Source organism: Anopheles coluzzii, chromosome 2, assembly GCF_943734685.1.
Source record: "Anopheles coluzzii chromosome 2, AcolN3, whole genome shotgun sequence".
NCBI classification, from domain to species: Eukaryota; Metazoa; Arthropoda; class Insecta; order Diptera; family Culicidae; genus Anopheles; species Anopheles coluzzii.
This window is the reverse complement of record NC_064670.1, coordinates 33,015,113-33,034,999: the sequence shown is the minus strand read 5'-3', so window position 1 is coordinate 33,034,999 and position 19,887 is coordinate 33,015,113. Positions and strand designations below refer to the sequence as shown.

General features: G+C 50.8%; 5 protein-coding genes across 7 annotated transcripts; 3 read left to right on the top strand and 2 right to left on the bottom strand.

The window, feature by feature from the left end:
- Positions 1 to 62: 62 nt before the first annotated feature.
- On the top strand, positions 63 to 6,312 carry LOC120953453 (DNA polymerase iota). The gene has a single exon (XM_040373372.2). It carries the CDS (start codon positions 1,278 to 1,280, stop codon positions 3,711 to 3,713), a length of 2,436 nt encoding a protein of 811 aa, XP_040229306.2. The 5' UTR covers positions 63 to 1,277; the 3' UTR covers positions 3,714 to 6,312.
- On the bottom strand, positions 5,809 to 9,570 carry LOC120953452 (isoleucine--tRNA ligase, mitochondrial). 2 transcript variants are annotated; one of them, XM_049611128.1, is made up of 5 exons: positions 9,286 to 9,570; positions 6,880 to 9,181; positions 6,318 to 6,801; positions 6,106 to 6,209; positions 5,809 to 5,880 (listed from the first exon to the last, which is right to left on the bottom strand). In XM_049611128.1, exons 1-3 carry the CDS (start codon positions 9,568 to 9,570, stop codon positions 6,371 to 6,373), a joined length of 3,018 nt encoding a protein of 1,005 aa, XP_049467085.1. In that variant the 3' UTR covers positions 5,809 to 5,880; positions 6,106 to 6,209; positions 6,318 to 6,370. The 2 variants fall into 2 exon arrangements, with proteins under 2 accessions (XP_049467085.1, XP_040229305.2); XM_040373371.2 differs by having other exon boundaries at positions 5,809 to 6,209.
- A 97-nt stretch (positions 9,571 to 9,667) lies between these two features.
- LOC120953455 (esterase AGAP003155) lies at positions 9,668 to 10,741 on the top strand. Its single transcript, XM_040373374.2, has 2 exons — positions 9,668 to 10,218; positions 10,298 to 10,741. Exons 1-2 carry the CDS (start codon positions 9,687 to 9,689, stop codon positions 10,564 to 10,566), a joined length of 801 nt encoding a protein of 266 aa, XP_040229308.2. The 5' UTR covers positions 9,668 to 9,686; the 3' UTR covers positions 10,567 to 10,741.
- Positions 10,605 to 12,906, bottom strand: LOC120953456 (elongin-B). Of its 2 annotated transcripts, none has more exons than XM_040373375.2 (3): positions 12,796 to 12,906; positions 12,278 to 12,629; positions 10,605 to 11,747 (listed from the first exon to the last, which is right to left on the bottom strand). In XM_040373375.2, the coding sequence occupies exons 2-3, from the start codon at positions 12,278 to 12,280 to the stop codon at positions 11,397 to 11,399; spliced, it is 354 nt and encodes a 117-aa protein (XP_040229309.1). In that variant the 5' UTR covers positions 12,281 to 12,629; positions 12,796 to 12,906; the 3' UTR covers positions 10,605 to 11,396. The 2 variants fall into 2 exon arrangements, with proteins under 2 accessions (XP_040229309.1, XP_040229311.1); XM_040373377.2 differs by lacking the exon at positions 12,796 to 12,906 and adding an exon at positions 12,697 to 12,787.
- Positions 12,907 to 14,658: 1,752 nt separating this feature from the next.
- Positions 14,659 to 19,309, top strand: LOC120953943 (V-type proton ATPase catalytic subunit A). Its single transcript, XM_040374383.2, has 6 exons — positions 14,659 to 14,673; positions 15,253 to 15,398; positions 16,132 to 16,326; positions 16,402 to 17,485; positions 17,561 to 17,957; positions 18,055 to 19,309. Exons 2-6 carry the CDS (start codon positions 15,323 to 15,325, stop codon positions 18,145 to 18,147), a joined length of 1,845 nt encoding a protein of 614 aa, XP_040230317.1. The 5' UTR covers positions 14,659 to 14,673; positions 15,253 to 15,322; the 3' UTR covers positions 18,148 to 19,309.
- The last annotated feature ends 578 nt before the right edge of the window (positions 19,310 to 19,887 follow it).

Genomic DNA, 19,887 nt, shown 5'->3' with positions numbered 1-19,887 from the left:
AACAGGGCCAGAATTCGACCAAGGTTATGTAAACGGAAGCTGATTGCTTTTGTATCCCTTCAGAAACGGATAGCGTAAAACTGGTCAAACCAAAAGTATGATAAAAATGTAAATAAAATGCTCAAGAAAACTCGTACCAGGCAACAACAAGAAAGATATTTCGTGCCACACTTTAAGGAAGCAATTGCAAAGGGCAGAAACTATGGAAAATAGCCAATTTTATGTTTAAGTCCGGTAGAAACGTTCGATCCGTTCCTTGGGCAATGGGGAAAGCCGTCAGACGTTTGGGCAGGCGTGAGAGAGCAGCATGCAGCGCGAGCGAGATAACCGCATGTTGCACGCAGTAAATGATTTGTGAAACGTTTTATGCATAATGAAGTTGGTCATCGTCATCGCTCAATCTCGATAAAAAAACAGCTGCTTGCAGCTTCCGATTGTTTACACACTGTTTAAAAAAAGCTCGACAAAACGGCATGTGCTAAAGAGCGAACGAAAAACCCTCCCGCGAAACAATAGAGCTCCGTCACACATACACGCCAGCACACAACGGAACTGTAGTGTATTTACTGCGGCATCAACGCTAGAACCGACAAGGGGAAGGAGAGAGAGAGAGTCGATGTGTTGTGTTGTGCTGTGCCAAGAATCGGTGTCCCATTCGGGGTGACAAACGGGGGAAAAGAAAGTTACCAAATTCCCTGCCGTCAGTGACCAACTTTCTCCCGAACGGGGTCGGAGCGGGACCAACCGACGGGGGAGCAAAGCAATCCTACCGGGTCCGAGACGAACGCGATGTGCGTTTCGTAAACAAACAGTGTGGGTTTGCTGCAGAAGCATCTGCAGCTGCATCATTCGGCCACATCGATCCAGCGGCCAGCATAAATGTGTCGTTACCATTGTTGCCTAGCCCACCACCATCCAGTGCAGCCGACGGATGCGCTCGTTTGAATGAAACAGAGGGCCACAGTTCGTCGATCCCTTCACTAAATTGCGCCGCCACCTCGGACCAGCTCAACCGATCGGGCAGGCGGTCATTGTGTACACCCGCGGTCGTCTGCTGCCTATGGCTGCTGGGGTGCTGACCCTCAAAACAATTGCCGTTATACGGCCACCATCATTAGCACTACCACCATTGCCATCCGGTCGATCCGGATCTGTACTTGAGTTCTTGCACCCACAGTGAGGGAGTTAGTTTTGTGCAACAGTGTCATTAGCAGGCGCTGTACGAACGCGGGATAGTAAGTGCGCGAGGCAGGCGGGCTGAGGGCCCTAGCATCACGATGGACAGTGCAAAGGACACAGACGATGAGGAGTGTGTCCATCCGCGGGTCATCATTCACATCGACATGGATTACTACTACGCCCAGGTGGAGGAAGTGCTCAACCCTTCGCTCAAGGATAAACCGTTCGCGGTGAAGCAACGCTTTTGCGTAGTGACCTCGAACTACATCGCGCGCGAGAAAGGCATCAAGAAGCTGCAGCCGGTGAAGGAAGCGCTCGCCGCCTGTCCCGAGCTGGTGCTGCTCAACGGCGAAGACATTACCAAGTACAAGGCGATGTCGGTGCGGATCAACGAAATCATGCACCGGTTTACGCCGCACGTCGAGAAGCTCGGGCTGGACGAAAACTATCTCGACGTAACGGAGCTGATCGCGGAACGGCTCGAACAGCTGGAGGGGGCCGGGGACAGTGCGGCGCTGGCAAAGCTAGACTTTGTCCAGGGGTTCATACACCCGCCCCGGACCGATGAATCGAGCGCGCTCGACCCACCGTCCCACCGGGAGACGGACCGCGACCTGTTCCGGCGCTGTTGCTGCTGTGGCTGTGATCGAAGACTGATACTGGCGACGCACCTGGCCCAGGAGATACGGGACAGCATATTCCAGGAGCTGGGGCTGCGCTGCTGTGCTGGCATCGCGCACAACAAGCTGCTGGCCAAGCTGGTCGGTGCTGTCCACAAGCAGAACAAACAGACGGTGCTGCTTCCGACGCACGCGACCGCGTTCGTCGCGTCGCTCGGTTCGGTGCGCAGCCTCACCGGGATCGGGGAGAAGACGGCCCAAACGCTGGCGGACAGCTGCGGCATTAGCACCGTCACGGATCTGCAATGCATCGAGCTGGATCGGCTAACGAAACATCTCGGCTACGAGCAGGCCGTCCGGCTGAAGCAGCTTGCCCTCGGGCGGGACGATACGGTCGTGCGGCAAACGGGGAAGCCGAAATCCGTCGGCCTGGAGGACTCCTGCCCCTCCATCTCGGTGCGGGCGGATGCGGAGGACAAGTTCCGCCACCTGTTGGTGCGGTTGGTGAAAAACATCGCGGACGATGGCCGGGTGCCGATCGCGATCAAGGTGACCGTGCGCAAGTACGACCTGGCGAAGCGGACCACCCACCGGGAGTCCAAGCAGGACAAGCTGCTGCCCTCCATGTTCCGGCACGTGGGCGGCCGGCTCGTGCTGGCGGACGGGGCGCAGGAGAAAATTCTCACCATCGTGATGAAGGTGTTCGAGCGCATGGTGGACCTGCGGCAGCCGTTCAACATAACGCTGCTCGGGCTGTCGTTCTTCAAGTTCCAGGAGCGGCGCATCGGCAGCAAATCGATCGCCAACTTTCTGATCAAAAAGTCCGACATCGAGGTGCAGTCGATCACGAACCTGAGCAACGAGTCGATCACGCTCAGCGACATCAGCTTCTGCTCGAACAAGTCCGCCCTGTCGCTGTCGGCGATGGACTGCGAGCCCTGCTGCTCGTCCGACGCCGGTTCGGTCGCGTCCCTGTCCGGCTCGGAGTCGGACGCGGAACCGTCGCCGAAGAAATCGCGCCGGCTGCTGTTCTGTCAGGGCCGGCGGCCCGCACACAGCACACAGGACCGGCACTACGGCAACAGCGAACCGGACGAAACGACGCTCAGCAAGCTGCGTGTCGCCGATCTGCGCCTGAATTCCAAAGAGTTCGATCAAGATGCCCATCCGTCCGGCGGCACCACGGCGGTTGCTGCTGCCTCGTCTTCGTCTTCGCCGTCGTCCGGTGCGCCGATGGACGTTTCCACCACCAGCAGCACGGCCGCAACAACAGCAGCGAAGCAAACCTCCTTCTTCCGCGAGCGAATTGCGACCGACGCATCAACATCATGCACGGTGCTCCGGCCAGCAGCAGGCGCGTCGAACGATTGCAGCATGGCAACCGCGGCTGGCAGCAGCAGCAGTAAGATGGAGGTCAGCGTATCATCCCCCTCAGCAGCGGGGTGCGATCGTGGAGCAAGTGGGGACCATCAACAACACCACCATCACCACCACCACCACCACCACCACCACCACAACCACTACCAGGGCGAGCAGAAGAATCATCATAGCAAAAGTACAAATCTCCTTCCGCCTAGCGTGGATCCGGAAGTGTTCCATGCGCTGCCGGCGGACGTCCAGCAGGAGCTGCTCGCTAACTGGCGACGAGCGAACGGTGCCGGCATGCTGGTGACGGCCGGCGGTAGTTCCAGCGCAGCGGGAATGGCTCCCTCCAGCAAACCGAACCTGCTGGGGCCGGGTGCCAGTGGGAGCCCAAACAGTACTCACAGCAACATTTCCACCACTAATAGCAGCAGTAGTAGCAGCAGCAGCAGTAGTAGTAATAGCAGTGCCCCTTCCACGAACGCTGCCACGACGACCGGTAAGGGTAGCGCTAAAAACACTTTACATCGCTACTTCGTTAAAAACACGTAGCATCGTTATCTCGTATTAACTGTCGCATCTTAATAGTATATACACCTGTTCTCACTTTCCTCTGAATCGTTATCCGGTTGCTATGGATCGCAATCCATGAGAATGGATCGCAATCAACTACGTCTGAATCGTTTGCAGCTACGTTTGGATCGTTGTCAACTACGTTTGGATCGCTCTCAGCTACCTTTGGATTTTACGTTAGCTCGCGCAAATTTCATTGCGGCGCAAAGTTTATTCAGTGGCCGCGGGACGCATTAAGCTTATGAAAAGAAAATCAAGTAATTAAGGCATTCATTTCCAAAGTCGAATATCAATTTTAATATTTTATTCTTTATGTATTTACATATACTATGTGAAGCTTACTTCACCATTTATACATTTTTGAATGTTTGACAACATGTGGCGAACGAATCCCTCACAGTCATCTCTGGAAATTAAAGATGATCCGTTGCTAATTGCATCCATTAACTCATCTTCATTCAATGGCTTCGAACGTTTAACTAAGCTTTTCCACTTACTAAACATATTCTCTATGGGATTAAAAAATGGAGAATATGGCGGCAAAAGCATCAATTTATGGCCGTTGTCTTCTATAACGCTTTTTACATCGCGATTACGATGAAACGGCACATTGTCCATCACCATGACACATCTGTGAATGTTTGAATTTTCAAGCTTTGCTTGGAGATTATTCAAAAAATCCGTAAATTTTTCTCTATTGATGGCTCTGTTGTGTAGCTCATAATGAAGCATCCCGTTTCTTGTCATGGCACATACAACGGAAAAATTACGCGAACGTAAAGCAGGTACCACTTGGACTGCTCTTAGACCTACCAACGATCGGCCATAATTAACTCTCATTGAAACTTGGAATCCAACTTCATCAATAAAAACGATGGAATCGTCTGCAAATTCATTGCGTAGTTGAATGAAATTTTCAGCATATTCTTTTCTTCCGTCCTCAGCGGATGGCAAAACAGCCCGTGCCGCAACGTTATGCATTCTTTTGAATGTATAATGGAAACCTTCAATAGCTCGTGAAACTGTTGAAATTGAAACAGCCACGTTATGATTTTCATATAGTTTTGCGACAAGATGCTTCAATGTTATTGAACAGTCTTCATCTATCCAACGACGCAGGCTTTCAACGTGCTCTTCTTTGAGCTTCCTTGTGTTTGGGGTAGCTCTAACTGTAGCACTAGCTGTCCCAGTGTCTCTAAATTTTTTAATTACACTATGAACCGTGGAATGCTTCATATTCAACATGTTTGCTATTTCTTTCATGTTGGTTCCATTCAGGTAGGCATTCACTATCCGTTCGCGGTCTTCCTTAGAAGTAAGCTTGTTTTTACGAGTTTCCATATTGCTATAAGCAAAAGATACAGTTAAAGATAGAAAAATAACGAATTCTGATTCACTATTCCAAAGATTACGAATGTTGAACAAACCTTTTCAAATTCTTAAGCTTCTTACAACGATGTTTTCGGGAGGAACCTTACTAATTGAAAATTGAGGCAAGTATGAAATTTATAGTTGAAGAACGTTTTTTACGTAAGGAATACCGCTATGGGGAACGCCGAGCGGTCACTATGTGTTGCAATGAAATTTGCGCGAGCAACCGTAAAATCCAAAGGTAGCTGAGAGCGATCCAAACGTAGTTGACAACGATCCAAACGTAGCTGCAAACGATTCAGACGTAGTTGATTGCGATCCATTCTCATGGATTGCGATCCATAGCAACCGGATAACGATTCAGAGGAAAGTGAGAACAGGTGTATATACATCGATACGTGGTGTGTCCTTTTTTCTCTCTTTTGTTTCATATCGATGGTAAACACACTGCACACACACGTCCGCCAAACGTCCGGCCATGGCACGGCCCGCACACACGGTGTACGGACGGAGCGCAGGGACAGTGTTGGTTTTATGTCGCTTAGAGTAACACGTTCTTGAGTTGATTTGTTAGTTTCATTGTTTTGTTTCGTTTTTTTTCGGCAAATTTGGCGCTCTCTATTTCGTTTACACCGTTAGGCACACTCTACACGGCCGGCGAGTGTTTTAAATTCTCAATCGGAACATAGGCGAAGAAGTACTGTTCATATCGTAATTGTTTTTTTGATTTTTAGTTTTTCTTATAGTGTGTGGTGATTTAAGAGTTAAGCTTTTGCTGAAAAGATGTACGTTATGTGTTGTTACCTTTTATGTGTTTGCCGAGGCTACTACTACTACCCCCAACTCTCTCTCTCTCTCTAACGGAGGAGACGAAAGACGTTGGTGGCGATTTAATTTCTTATGCAACTGTTTGCGATTTGGTTTTAATTTTTGTTTGCTTCTATTTTTCCGTTCTTCTTTTCCCTACAACTTCATTTTTCATCGTTCTGTACATACTTACATTACTGAGCAAAGCATTGCACCGTACACAACACAGCCACTTCGGTTTGCCTTCCACCCATTTATCAGCAACAATCATTTACAACAACTTAAAACCATTCCCGCCTAAGAGGAGAGAGAGAAAGAGAGGGAGGTAGAAGAGAATTGAGAGGATATAATGTTTAATAGTGAAACAAATACATAATAACAAGTTGTTAAACCGATCAAACCCACCGTTTGCCGGACTGGAGCCCCACAATTGCAGGCATCCGAAAGCCGCCCGAGAGCTACTGTCGTCCTAACACTGTACTGCACCGTTCACAGATTGGTTGCGCTTCCGACAACAAGAATCGCCGGCAACGCGGGCAAAGCGTTTTGTCGGACTTGGTGACGGTGACGGTGAACCGATGTCCTTCCTGCTTCGGCGCTCCTTTACGCAGCGCGACGGAACCAATCTGTAGCAGCTCGCATAGTTCCGTAGAGTGGTCGTGTGCGTTCGGGACGGGATGTAGCATCGAAAGGAGGGCCAGATCGTTATCGTTGCACTCAACGGCCACCTCCAGCAGCCAGGTGTTCACGTTCAGCTGTGCCTGCTGATAGATGGCGTGACGTAGCGCGAGAGCACACTGAACAGCGTGTACCGATGCCGTCGCATCGTCTCCACTCCGGCAAACACTTTGCCGCGTGTGTGGCTTGGATTTGTAGAAATAATCTTGCTCTGTGGAAGGGAAACAATTCCAACGAGATACGCGTACAGTGAACGTGCATGGTGGGAGCACAATATCGTCATATTTACCATAAAATGTCCAGCTCTCTTCGACCAGGAACGGTACGATCGGCCACAGCACTTGTGCCAGCGTGCGATAGGTGTGGTCGAGGATCGCCCTCAAATGGCTATGCTGCTCAGGCGACCCACAGTACAGCCGGTCCTTGATCACGTGCAGATACAGCCCGGACAGTGTCGACAGGCAGAAGTTAAGTATGACCGCCGTTGCCCTGTTGTGCTGGTACGAGTCGTACAGCTCGAACGCCTGGCGATGGAAGCCTTCCAGCTCGTGCAGAAAGTATCGATCGATGTGCTGCGACGCATCGAGCACAATGGCAGGCGATGGCTTGCCTTCCTCCGGACCACGGGGCGCCACCACGCCGAGCAGAAACTTTAAAATGCCGCGCAGCTTCTGCACGCTCTCCGCCGACGAGCCGAGCAGCTTGTGGCTGACCGGAATCGAGGTGTTCTGTATGGCGTGCGCACACACCCACCACCGTAGCGCATCGCAACCGTACTGCTTGGCGATCTGCTGCGGGCAGATCACGTTGCCGAGCGATTTCGACATCTTCATGCCGTGCTCGTCCACCGCAAAGCCGTGCACAAAGATGGCCCGGTACGGCGCTTTGCCGCGGGCCGCCACACTGGTCAGCAGGGACGACTGGAACCAGCCGGTAAACTGATCCACACCCTCCAGGTACAGGTCGGCGACGCGCTCCTTCCCCAACACGGTCAGCCACGAAACGCCCGAATCGAACCAGATGTCGAGAATGTCCCTGCCCTTCGCCACCCGGTCGGGGGTGAGACCGAGCTCCTGCAGCACTGCCGCCGGTACCAGCTCCTCCACCGGTGCCGTCCACCAGAAGTCTACGCTCCCTTCCTGCTGCAGCCGTGCATCGATGGCGGCAATCAGCGGTCCGCTAACGATCGGTTGCTTCGTCACAGTGTCGTACAGCGCGGGAATCGGTACGCCCCAGGCACGCTGGCGCGAAATGCACCAGTACGGCCGTTTGCGCAGCTGGCCTTCGATCACCTTCTTGCTCACGTCGGACGACGTGCGCGGATAGATGTCGACCGATTTGATTTCCTCCAGCGCGCGCTGCTTCAGGCTGTCGGTATCGATGAACCACTGATCGCTGGCTCGCAGCATGACCGGTTGCTTCGTGCGCCAATCGATCGGGTACGAATGCACGAGGGTGGTTAGTTTGAGCGTAGAGCCGGCGAGTGCCTCCGTCACCAGCTGGTTGCCCTCGGTGAGGGCATACTTCCCGTGCAGGAATGGAGGCGCCCGGTCGGTGTACCGGCCCCGCTCATCGATCAAATTCTCGATCGCTATCTTGCGCTCCAAGCACACGAGAAAGTCTTCCGGTCCGTGGGCCGGTGCCGTGTGCACCAGTCCGGTACCCTTTTCTGCCTTCACGTGGGCGGCCGGTAAAAATGGCAACACCGTCTGGCGGTTTAGCGGATGGTGGTACTTCAGAGTGTGCAGCTCCCGGCCGGGTATGGTTTGCAGCACCGTCAGTGCAGTTTCCAGCTGCGTGGCTAGATAGTCGATGAGATCCTTCCCCACGAGCAGCAGCTCACCGGCGGCAGCGGAGCGTACTAGGCAGTAATCGAGCGCGGGATTGTAGCACACGGCCTGATTGGCGGGCAGTGTCCAGGGAGTGGTCGTCCAGATGGCGGCGTATATCTCACCCCCCTCCGGGCGAGGGTTGCGAAGCGCTGCACAGCCGGCACCTCCATTCTCCAGCGCTAGCTTTAAGTACAGCGAAGGGCTCTGGTGCGCCTCGTCGTACTCCAGTTCCGCCTCGGCCAACGCAGACTGGGACGAGGGCGACCAGTAGACGGGTTTCAGATCGCGATAGATCAGTTTCCGCTCATACAGCTCGTAAAACAGCTGCAACTGGGCACTAATGTAGGCAGGGTCGAGCGATCGATAGCAACCCTCGGCATCGTGCCAAGCACCGGTCACTCCCCAGGATTCGAACCCGGCCTTCTGCTTGGCGATCGTTTCTAGCGCAAATTGTCGCGCCGTGTGGCGGATTTCGCGTGCCGTTTGACCGGTTGGACCCGCGCGTTTGGCCCTTTTCCGATTGAACGCTTCCAGCGCTTTCAGCTCGATCGGCAACCCGTGACAGTCCCAGCCGGGCACGTAATGTACCCGCGTGCCGCCAATGATTTTGTGCTTCAGTATGAGATCCTTCAGGATTTTGTTGACCGCATGGCCCATATGCAGATCACCGTTCGCGTACGGTGGACCATCGTGCAGGATGAACTCACTGTCCGCCGGCAGCGCGCTCCTGTTCCATTGGTACAGTTCGCTCAAGCAGCTCTAAAAGAGGGGAAACCCGTCAACATGCTGGCAGAGTCAGCGTATTTCGTAACCCGGTGCTGCCCCGTTCGCCACACGGCACACTTTGTTGCAAACGACCTTACCTTGCGTAGCTGTTCCTCGACCTGGGCTCGTTTTTCCGCACTCAGCCGGGCGGGAAACTTGGTTTTCGGCAGATTGACCGTGCTGGTGTACTTGAGCTCCGGCTTGGGGGCACTTTTCGTGGTAAGGTACCGGATCGTCGCTCGCACTCCAATCACCCAGCCGTGCTTTTTTGGCAACATTTTTTTTCCACACTGCGAAGATCGGCAATCGATTCGACGGCCGTCGTGCCAACCGGTAGCTATGTATGTGTGTGTTGTTGTTTTGTTTTCATTTTCTAATGTCATCAAATGCAGAAACAGCTGTCAAAATGGGCCGAAAAATGCGGTTAGCGAGGACGGACTCGAGCACGGAGCCAAAACACTAGCCGGCGGCATTTTTCGCAAATCAGCACACTGTGGAAATGTCGAAAGTGTCCGGTGCGGGTGAGGAAAAGCTGAAAGTGCTCGCACTGCACGGCTACCGGCAGAATGCGGATAGCTTCAAGTCCAAGCTCGGTTCGTTTCGCAAGATGCTCAACAAGTACGTGGAGTTTGTGTTCGTCTCGGCACCGCACCCGGCAGCCCCGCTCGAAGCGGACGGTGGTGAGCCGGATCCGAACCAGCGGAGCTGGTGGTTCAACAAGGACGATCGCACCTTCAAGGGCACCAACCAGGGCGGACCGGCGTACGGGTTCGATGAGAGCTTGCGGCTGGTCGAGCGCACCTGGCAGGCGGAGGGTTGCCACGGGCTGTTGGGCTTCTCGCAGGGCGCCTGCTTTGTGGGGCTGCTGTGCGATCTGAGCGCGCGGGGCATGACCACGATGAAGCCACAGTTTGCCGTCGTCGCGTCCGGCTTCCGGTCCGGCAGCTTGGTGCACCTGAACTACTACGAAAACAAGGTGCAGATACCGTCGCTACACATTTTCGGCGAGACGGACGAAATCATTACGAAGGGTAATGGTGCAGCGGGGGGTGGGGGATTTGACTCGAAACAGCAATTAAGAGACCTGTATTTTGTTTGGTGCCATTTTAGACATGAGTGAAGCGTTAGCGGACACCTTCTTGGATCCAGAGGTCGTTACCCACCCGGGCGGACACTACTTCCCGGCCCAGGCCTCGCTGAAGGAAACGTACGTGGACTTTTTCCGCGACCAATTGCAGCAACATCTGGAAGCCAAAGAACTGCAGAACGCAACGGAGGAGAACAGTTTCCATCTAGAAGGCCAGGAGGAGGCGGAAGAGTCGGCGTTGCAGCCGGTACACGAAGGGCTGCAGAACGGAAGCGATTCGGATTCGGACTAGAATAAAGTAGGCGGCGGAGAGCAAAAATAATACGCCAGTTTAAAAGTTTGACTCCAGTAAGTTCCATAGATTTTCCTTCCCTAACTTCTTCGTCTCATTTCCATAATTTAATTACTCAAAAAAAACCATACGAATAAAATTACCCAAAAGAGGAAGAAAGGTCAAAGCTATACTATCCCTGTCTGTGTATGTGTGTGTGTGTGTGGGAGGGGGCATGATGCAGTGGCATCCGGATGAGAAGGGGATAGGGGGGTGGTAGAATTCCGTTTACTCCGTGCTGCCAAAGTTTTCCCTCATCAACACGGCTTAAATGAAGAAAAAAATCCAGTGTAATCGCGATTAACAACATTGTATTGCCGACATCAATTAATTCAATCTTGTTCGTTTGGGACCCAGAAAAACGCACGCACGCACACACACACCGCCAACAGCATTGGGACCGTGTGAGCACATATCTCGCAAATTCAGCAATGGTTAGCTGCTTACAAGCGCTTGTAGTACATTTCGTAGACGTGAGTGGATGCCACTGCGAGAGAGGAGGGGTAAGTAGGGTAAATGGGTTCGGAAACGTAAACGTGTTAGCAGGACAACAAGCGTGTGCATTCGGTGACCCGGAGTGCTGGTAGGGTCTGTCTCACACCAATACGGGGGAAAAGGCTGCCAAGACCTGTGGTTAGAACGTGTGCAGAAGGATTGTGTGAGGAAGGGAGAGATAGAGAGAGAAAGAGACAGTAGTAATAGTGTGAACGAAACACAGTAAACCCCAAACATTCTAGCTTTGGCCTCGTCCGCCCGCTAGCCCGCCCATGCGCCCTCCTTCTCCCCTAGGCTTAGGCGAGCTGGTCCTGACCGTTGGCGGTATCCTGGTTTTTCATCACATCCGGTAGGTCGGGCGGCAGGGAGTAGGGTGTCAGCTCGAGCGACTCGAAGTCGCCATTTTCGCGTACCGCTAGGCCGAGCTGTGCGGGGCATTGCGCTTTCGCTGTCACGACCGTGATGCCGCAGTCCTGCAGCGTTTTGTCATCGTCCATCAGCATGTTGTCTTTGTTGTATAGTCGTTGATCACGGGGAGGCACTTTGAGTATTCCTTCGATCATTTTCTTCAGCTCGTACACCGGCGTCGTCTCTTTGGCATCGGTGAAAATCGTCGTCTTCTTCCGCCGGATCATCATAAATACATCCTGTAACAAAAAAAACGGCAGCACCAAACGCCGTTGCGAGAGAAACAAAACACGTTAGCCATTTATTGCTGGCTTGCACGCGCATTGCCCTACTGGCTAATTGCTAATCCGCCGTCCCATCGATAAGCAGATAGGGATCGGCACCTAGCGAAGGGAGGAACGGTGTGGCTATACATGTGCGTGCGGGAAATCTCACTCGCATGACATATGGCGCCGACCCGCTGTGTGTATGGAGCTCGCGATAGAACTACGGTGACGAACGGATCCGGCCAAAGTTCATCGCTTTGCCCCTTCTGCCGAGGTTCCATCGTCATGCGTTCGCCGCTTGCGTGATCTTATCAGCAGGCCGCGGAGCTGCCTGCTTGCTGGAAAACGGGAACCCCGCTCACCATCTCAACCGGGCGCCGTCTACCTCGATTGTTCGATTGCTCGCCCCCTTCGCTAGGTAACCCCGGCGTCACCCAATATATGTTGCGCGTCAGTCGCGGAGAGCGTGAATAGTCAAAAATGCACCACGTCGTGACACTTACCATTTTGTCAAAGCAAATGCACTACCGCCGCTACTCGTTGCGTGTATGTGTTGATCCTACTGCGATGACTGTTGCCTTCTCTTTTGCGCACACCCCTCCGTGTGTCCTTTGACGCACAAACTACACAAACACGCACGCACGCACACACGCACACACAAGCGGGGTACACAACTTTCGCTTCGGAGAATCCTGCGATCGGTGAGCGCTGGCTGGCAACTGGATGGGACACTGGCCACGGGATGTTTTGGTCACTACCGCTTGCTTGCCGTACGGCGCTTTCGGACCCACTGCTGGCTTTGGGATGGTGTTGGTGCACCTGCCGTTTGCTGATTAGCGCCCAAAAAAATCGATCCTGAAACAATACGTCATGTGAATAGTCGTCGAACCCGGTGCAGCACGATAGCGGCTGGACCAACTACGTCTATTGCCAGGCGTTCTACTAATCCACGGCCGCTGCCACTGTGCTAAAGCTACACAATTCCAGGCGTAAAACTTGAGGGAAAATAGATATAATTTACCTTGCCCGCTCCGTCTGAGTCGTCTGGTGCTTCTTTTATTTTTCTTCTTTCTCCCTCTCCTGATCTCGCTCTGCGCCTATTGTCACATTGGCACGTACGATTTTGACAATCACGCTGCATCGTACAGGCAGCCCTCATGAAGCGCAGCCGGTTGGATGGTTCAGAATATATTAGCGTGATTAATGATTTTTAAAATTATGAAATTCTTTTTACTTTACAGAAAGTCATGTTACTATAATAACTCGTAAAAACTACAGTGGAATGTCATATATGCGGGCGCATCGGGCCCTGACCTTGTCCGGATATTCGGATAATATTCTGTGTTTTTTTTTTTTAATAATTGCATATTTCTTTGATAAACATATTTTAAATTTGGCATAAATGTTGGGTTTACAATAGCTAAATATGCTCTGATATTAGGTTTTTCGTCATCTTCGTGGTTATCTTTCATCTTTGTATTGAACTATCATTTCACAACAACACAGATAAATGAACAGTCAGATAAAGCCCCTACCCGCAAATTTCCGTTAAATGCCTTCTAATCGCCTTGTAATCGCCGGCGAATTGAAGGCGATCAGCAGTGCATTTAGCAGTAATTAAATGCCTTTGAAATATGTCATTGAAAAATTTCGCTTTTAATTTGAAATTTGAAATTGCAACAGTCAAAAGAAAACCTTACAAGCGTGTTGTAGTGTTCCCAGATATGTGCGTGAGATTCGATAGCATGATTTACGTGTTATGTTCTCTTGCGTTAAGCTCTGAGCTATTTCACTTTATTAAATATGGTCTGCCTTATTCGGTTGTTAAAGACCAACCCGTTGAAAGGTGTTAATATATCAAACTCATTTCGATAACTCTAATAAAAGGAGAAATGAGATACATATTTCCCCTATCCTGATAATGAAGGGTGAACATAGTGTAATTATTATGGTTTTTAAAAAGGTATTATTTAAATTTTGCTTCACATAAATTTTGTTTGTATTAATTATTGCAAGATAATATTAATTTAAAAAGAAATAAACACAAACAAGATCATAAAAATCAGGATTTGAACACACGCTTTCTCGGTTCGGAACCAAAAGCGTTGTCACTGCTCTATTTGGCAGTTACATTAGTAAGGGTGCATAACCAGTATATAAACAAGCTAAGATGGCGGCAAGCTATCTGTTCTCGTTGAATCAAAAAGTTGAAAGATTTCGAAGAGAACCCGTTACAGCCGTGAAAGTTTCGGTTGAAATCTTTATTCGCCTTCTAAGGCGGCTAAGGCCTTAAATGGCTTCTGAATGCCTTCAAAGCCGTTTAATGCTGGTAGGGAGGATATCCAGCATCTCACTGACTAATGTAATACCAACGTCACACGAAGCGTCACCTCAAAAAGTTTACTCTTGATTTGTATCGGAGAGCGTGAACCTCCCGTCAAAAAATAATAGGGTTGTTTGGTTGAAGTCCAGTTTACGCCAAAGTTTACGCCTGGTGTGACGTCCGTATAAGATTCAACATTTAATTGTTCCTTGCTCTATTATCCATCGTTGGCTTTTCCTGATTTCCTGGAAAACCTCCAAATTTCGATATGGGGCAAGAAAACGGCGGACGCGAAAGGTCGATCCAATTTCCATGCTCATTTTCTTACGAATTCGAATTTTTATGCACCGACATCAGCGCTAACGTCACAGCGGCGGAATTGGTTACTTGGGTTGCGCAATTCGAACGTCAAAAACTTCATTCTCTGGCGCCATCTCTTTCTCGCTGTTGTTGGGCGTTGGAAAAGGAAAAAAAGGAAAGAGAAGAAAACGAAGTTCCAAACGTTTGATGAAACGTTTGTTCAGTTCTTCTCCGTCAGGCATTTCCAATCTCGAATTCTGCGTAAGTGGTCGGCTGGTAAAGTTCGTATTCAAGATTAGAGTACTGTGTTAATTACTTTTGATCCACGACAACTTTGCACCCATTTTCAAAAGTGCACCAGTGTGCTCAAAGTGCTCAAAGAAAGGTTTCTATTTGTGGCTGCGGGCTAGAGGGTAATTGTTGTGCAAAAAAGCCGAGACTATCGATCGATTTTTGTTGTTTCGGGCTCTCTTGCTGTCGGTCCTTCCTTCGTCATTTGTTTTTGCAAAAAGTTTTTGCGGAGTGCTGCCAAACCCTTGCAGAAACGTAAGAAATTAACTGCAAAGAGGATAACTTGTCTTGAAAGATCACATTTTAGTAGAAATATATCCAATTTCGCTGTAAACTGTGCTCGCTTAGAGCCCGAACCAAACAGGTCACATGACCCGCAGCACCTGCACCAGCAGCAGCAGCAGTTCCTTCCCCCGTGTCACTCTGTTGGTCGCTTATTGCGTTTGTGAGATAGATGCCTCGAGTCTTTGCACACTGATCAGCTGACCTTTCTTTGAGCACGAGCTCCGGAGATAGCCCGAGGAGAACGGGATTAATTCGGTGTATTTTTCCCCTAATTTACAGCAGAACATCCAGTAGGAAGCCAGCAGAAAAAGGGATCGACACAGCCCGTCACGAGAGAGCGAGATAGAAAATGTCGAACCTGAAGAAAATCAGCGATGAGGACCGCGAGTCCAAATTCGGATACGTTTTCGCCGTGTCCGGTCCCGGTGAGTAAAACAAAAATGCCCCTTTTTCACGTTAGATCGGGGCCGTTTTTTGTCCATTTTCCGGCAAAGCGCAGAAAACACGGAACATTTTCCGCTATGGCCGTGATGGGGGCGAAAAAGCAGACGAAATTTTCTTCCCTTCATCTGTCACTCGGCCGAGATGTCGCTGGTCGCCAGAAGTCACATGACGTGTGAAGTGGTATTGTGTGCTTGTGTTGATTGCATTGCTATCGCGCGTATGTATGTGTGTGTGTGTGTGCGTGTTATGAATCGGTTCATGTGATCCACTGCTGCCCGAGGAGGAGACGGTTGTCGTCCAATTGGAATGGATTGTTTATATATTGTTTTTTGGCAAATTAATTGCACGGTAAAATGAAACCTTCGAGGGATGTGCGATGAAGGCTGATGGCTTTTGGCGTGGCCGCACTACGATTAGGCTTTGCATGGTAATTCCAGAATTATGTAACGTTTGGTTACTTACTGGTAATCTGGTGGAATGGGTCAGATGATGGTGTACGCCATGTGATGCAGACGATGGATATGAATCAATTTGTTTGTTGTGAAATTTATTTTTCCTCATCTGTTTTGGATATTTTGATATCTTAAAAAAAAATGAATGTGAAAATAATACAGCAGACGAAATGCTATTCAATTCCCATGTACTTTCATGCAATGCAAAATATTTGCGCAATAAACAGTAATTAATAACCATGTTTTTGTTTCCATTTTTCAGTCGTGACGGCGGAGCGTATGTCCGGCTCGGCTATGTACGAGCTGGTCCGTGTCGGATACTACGAGCTGGTCGGAGAAATCATCCGTCTGGAAGGTGACATGGCAACCATCCAGGTGTACGAAGAAACGTCCGGCGTCACCGTCGGCGATCCAGTGCTGCGTACCGGCAAGCCGTTGTCGGTGGAGCTCGGTCCAGGTAGGCAAAGCTGCTGTGCCGTTGCTAAGCGAGCTCCAACTTAACCACCAACCCCTCTCCCCACCCCTCCACTAGGTATCATGGGCAGTATCTTTGACGGTATCCAGCGTCCGCTGAAGGACATTAACGAAATGACCAGCTCGATCTACATTCCGAAGGGTATCAACGTGCCGTGCCTGTCGCGTACGCAGAGCTGGAGCTTCAACCCGCTGAACGTGAAGGCGGGCTCGCACATTACCGGCGGCGATCTGTACGGTATCGTGCACGAGAACACGCTCGTCAAGCACAAGCTGATGGTGCCGCCGCGCGCCAAGGGTACGGTGAAGTACATTGCCCCGTCCGGCAACTACACTGTCGACGACGTGATCCTGGAGACGGAGTTCGACGGAGAGATCAGCAAGTTCACCATGTTGCAGGTGTGGCCGGTGCGCCAGCCGCGCCCGGTAACGGAGAAGCTGCCGGCCAACCACCCGCTGCTGACCGGGCAGCGCGTGCTGGACTCGCTGTTCCCGTGCGTCCAGGGCGGCACCACCGCCATCCCCGGTGCGTTCGGTTGCGGCAAAACCGTCATCTCACAGTCGCTGTCCAAGTACTCCAACTCGGACGTGATCGTGTACGTCGGCTGCGGTGAGCGTGGTAACGAGATGTCGGAAGTGTTGCGCGATTTCCCCGAGCTGTCGGTCGAGATTGACGGTGTGACCGAGTCGATCATGAAGCGTACCGCGCTGGTCGCCAACACCTCGAACATGCCTGTCGCTGCTCGTGAAGCTTCCATCTACACCGGTATTACGCTGTCGGAGTACTTCCGTGACATGGGCTACAACGTGTCGATGATGGCCGATTCCACCTCCCGTTGGGCTGAGGCGCTGCGAGAAATCTCCGGCCGTCTGGCTGAGATGCCGGCCGATTCCGGCTACCCGGCCTACCTGGGCGCCCGACTCGCCTCGTTCTACGAGCGCGCCGGTCGCGTCAAGTGTCTCGGCAATCCGGAGCGCGAAGGTTCCGTATCGATCGTCGGAGCCGTCTCGCCGCCCGGTGGTGATTTCTCCGATCCCGTCACTTCCGCCACGCTCGGCATTGTGCAGGTGTTCTGGGGTTTGGACAAGAAGCTGGCCCAGCGTAAGCACTTCCCCTCGATCAACTGGTTGATTTCGTACAGGTAGGTGAAGTGCGGTTTGCGCACAAGTGTTTCGTTTTATAACCTTCCACTTTTTTCGCTCCAACACCTTTCCAGCAAGTACATGCGCGCTCTGGAAGATTTCTACGACAAGAACTTCCCGGAGTTTGTGCCGATGCGTACCAAGGTGAAGGAAATCCTGCAGGAGGAGGAGGATCTGTCCGAAATCGTGCAGCTCGTCGGTAAAGCGTCGCTGGCCGAAACCGACAAGATCACGCTCGAGGTCGCCAAGCTGCTGAAGGACGACTTCCTGCAGCAGAACTCGTACTCCGCGTACGATCGCTTCTGTCCGTTCTACAAGACCGTCGGCATGCTGAAGAACATGATCGGATTCTACGATATGGCGCGCCACGCCGTGGAAACGACCGCACAGTCCGAGAACAAGATTACCTGGAACGTGATCCGCGACTCGATGGGCCAGATTCTGTACCAGCTGTCGTCGATGAAGTTCAAGGTAAGGGGGGGCAGGGTTAGCGAGCAGTCGACTGGAGCTACACGGGCTGGACACGGGGCGCTAATGTACCTTTTTCGTTCGTTCTCGTTCCTCGCAGGACCCAGTGAAAGATGGCGAGCCGAAGATCAAGGCCGACTTTGATCAGCTGTACGAAGACATGCAGCAGGCATTCCGCAACCTAGAAGATTAAGCGGGCTCTATCTCCTGACAGTGGAACAACGGAGCAGCAGCAGCATGTGCCAGCATGTCGAAGGAGAAAGTTGTACTATTAACGATAAGTTTCTTTTACCGCGTTTGCCAGCCACAACCCGCCGGCCGCATCCTTTGGGGAGAGGAACTGCGGCTGCGGGACGGCTGCGCAAACCGATTTAGCGCAATGCAACACATGAGACGTTTTACGTAGATACATAATTATGGCATCAATGCTGCAACCCGTTTATGTACACATGCACACACACACACATCCATGCAACAAGTATTCCACAAGCGAGGTAGATGTAGTCTTGTCCTTAGATCGGACGATGAGGATGGGCACACGGAACAAAAGCAACACGAGAAGAAACATAATTAACATCAACAAAAGGGGATAACTACAACCGTGTGTCTACACCACCGTCGTCGCGTCCATGAGAGAGTTAGAGGTGTGTGTGTGTGTCTATGAGAAGAAAAACCTTTTTAATTTGTTTCTACATAACAATCAGACAGATAGGCAGAAAAGAGGGAAACACAGGAGCCGCGGAAAAGCAACTTGCAACTTGTGTCTTGCAAGTGCATCTAAATCATCGTCCGCGAACATGCAACTGCTTTCCCACACTGCTGAATGCTCTCCGCGGTTCGGGCCTGCTCGGCTCGGCAGGTAGACACAAGATCGAAACAACAACGCGCTAATTTATTCGTTCGCAAAAACGTGGTCTATATATTTATGTAATAAGTGCGCCTGTTCATTGAATTTGGACGCACAGCAACACCGAAAAAAGAGGGGTATTAGTCGAGTCAACAACAACGGCAACAGCGAGAGAAAAAAAACAGCGCATAACTTAACCCGGCCCGGCCAGCAGCCTGCACACGGGGAGAGCATCAAGCAGCAGAGCGAAAGAGCAATTCGAGGGTTACAAAATGTCGTTAAACGTACAATAAGGAGAGCCGACTTATGTGTTATGGTACTACTATATATATATATATAATATGTATTTTTTGTTTGTTTTGTTGTTGCGCAGATAAACTTTCTGTAGAAAAAGGCGAACGTCCATGTAGCGGTGGATTAGTCGCTAGAAGAAGAAGAAGAAAAAAACAAGTATATATATACACACACAAAACATAAAATTAAAATAGATCTATTAAGCATTACTGAACACATAGATAATCCTTTACAATCGAGCATCATGGGGGATGGCGCCGCCCATTTTGATGGAGCGAATACAACAAACACCCGGGGATCGTACCTTGAAATTGTGAGCGAAAAAGCCACTGCAACACCGAACAACACCGGGCAGGGAAAGGTGATTTACTTTTGCAATTTCAATCGTTTAGGCGTTTAGGACAACGTTCGTTAAGTTTGGCGCAAATTATTTGCTGTTACTATTTTTTTATTCATATCATCGTGAAAGTGAACGAGCACCTTCTCCTCGCCCCACCAGAGTGTGGTCAACAGGGACAGGTGCTGCTCTTGTACTGCTACTACTAGTACTATTACTACTCATCGTTTCATCTACTCTAGAGCTATGTTAGTCACGTCTGTTTACTTCTTTTTAGTATGTTAACATTCTCCTTTTCTCGTCCCAGCAGTTTGGGGCGGTTCTGTTGCAATCCTTTGTTTTGTTGTTAAATTTTTAAAACCGTTGTGTCCAATTGTTTAAAACAATTTATTGTGCTTATCTGCTCGTCGGTTTGCATGTAGGCCCCGAGCGCGTTTACACGATCCGTTTGCTTT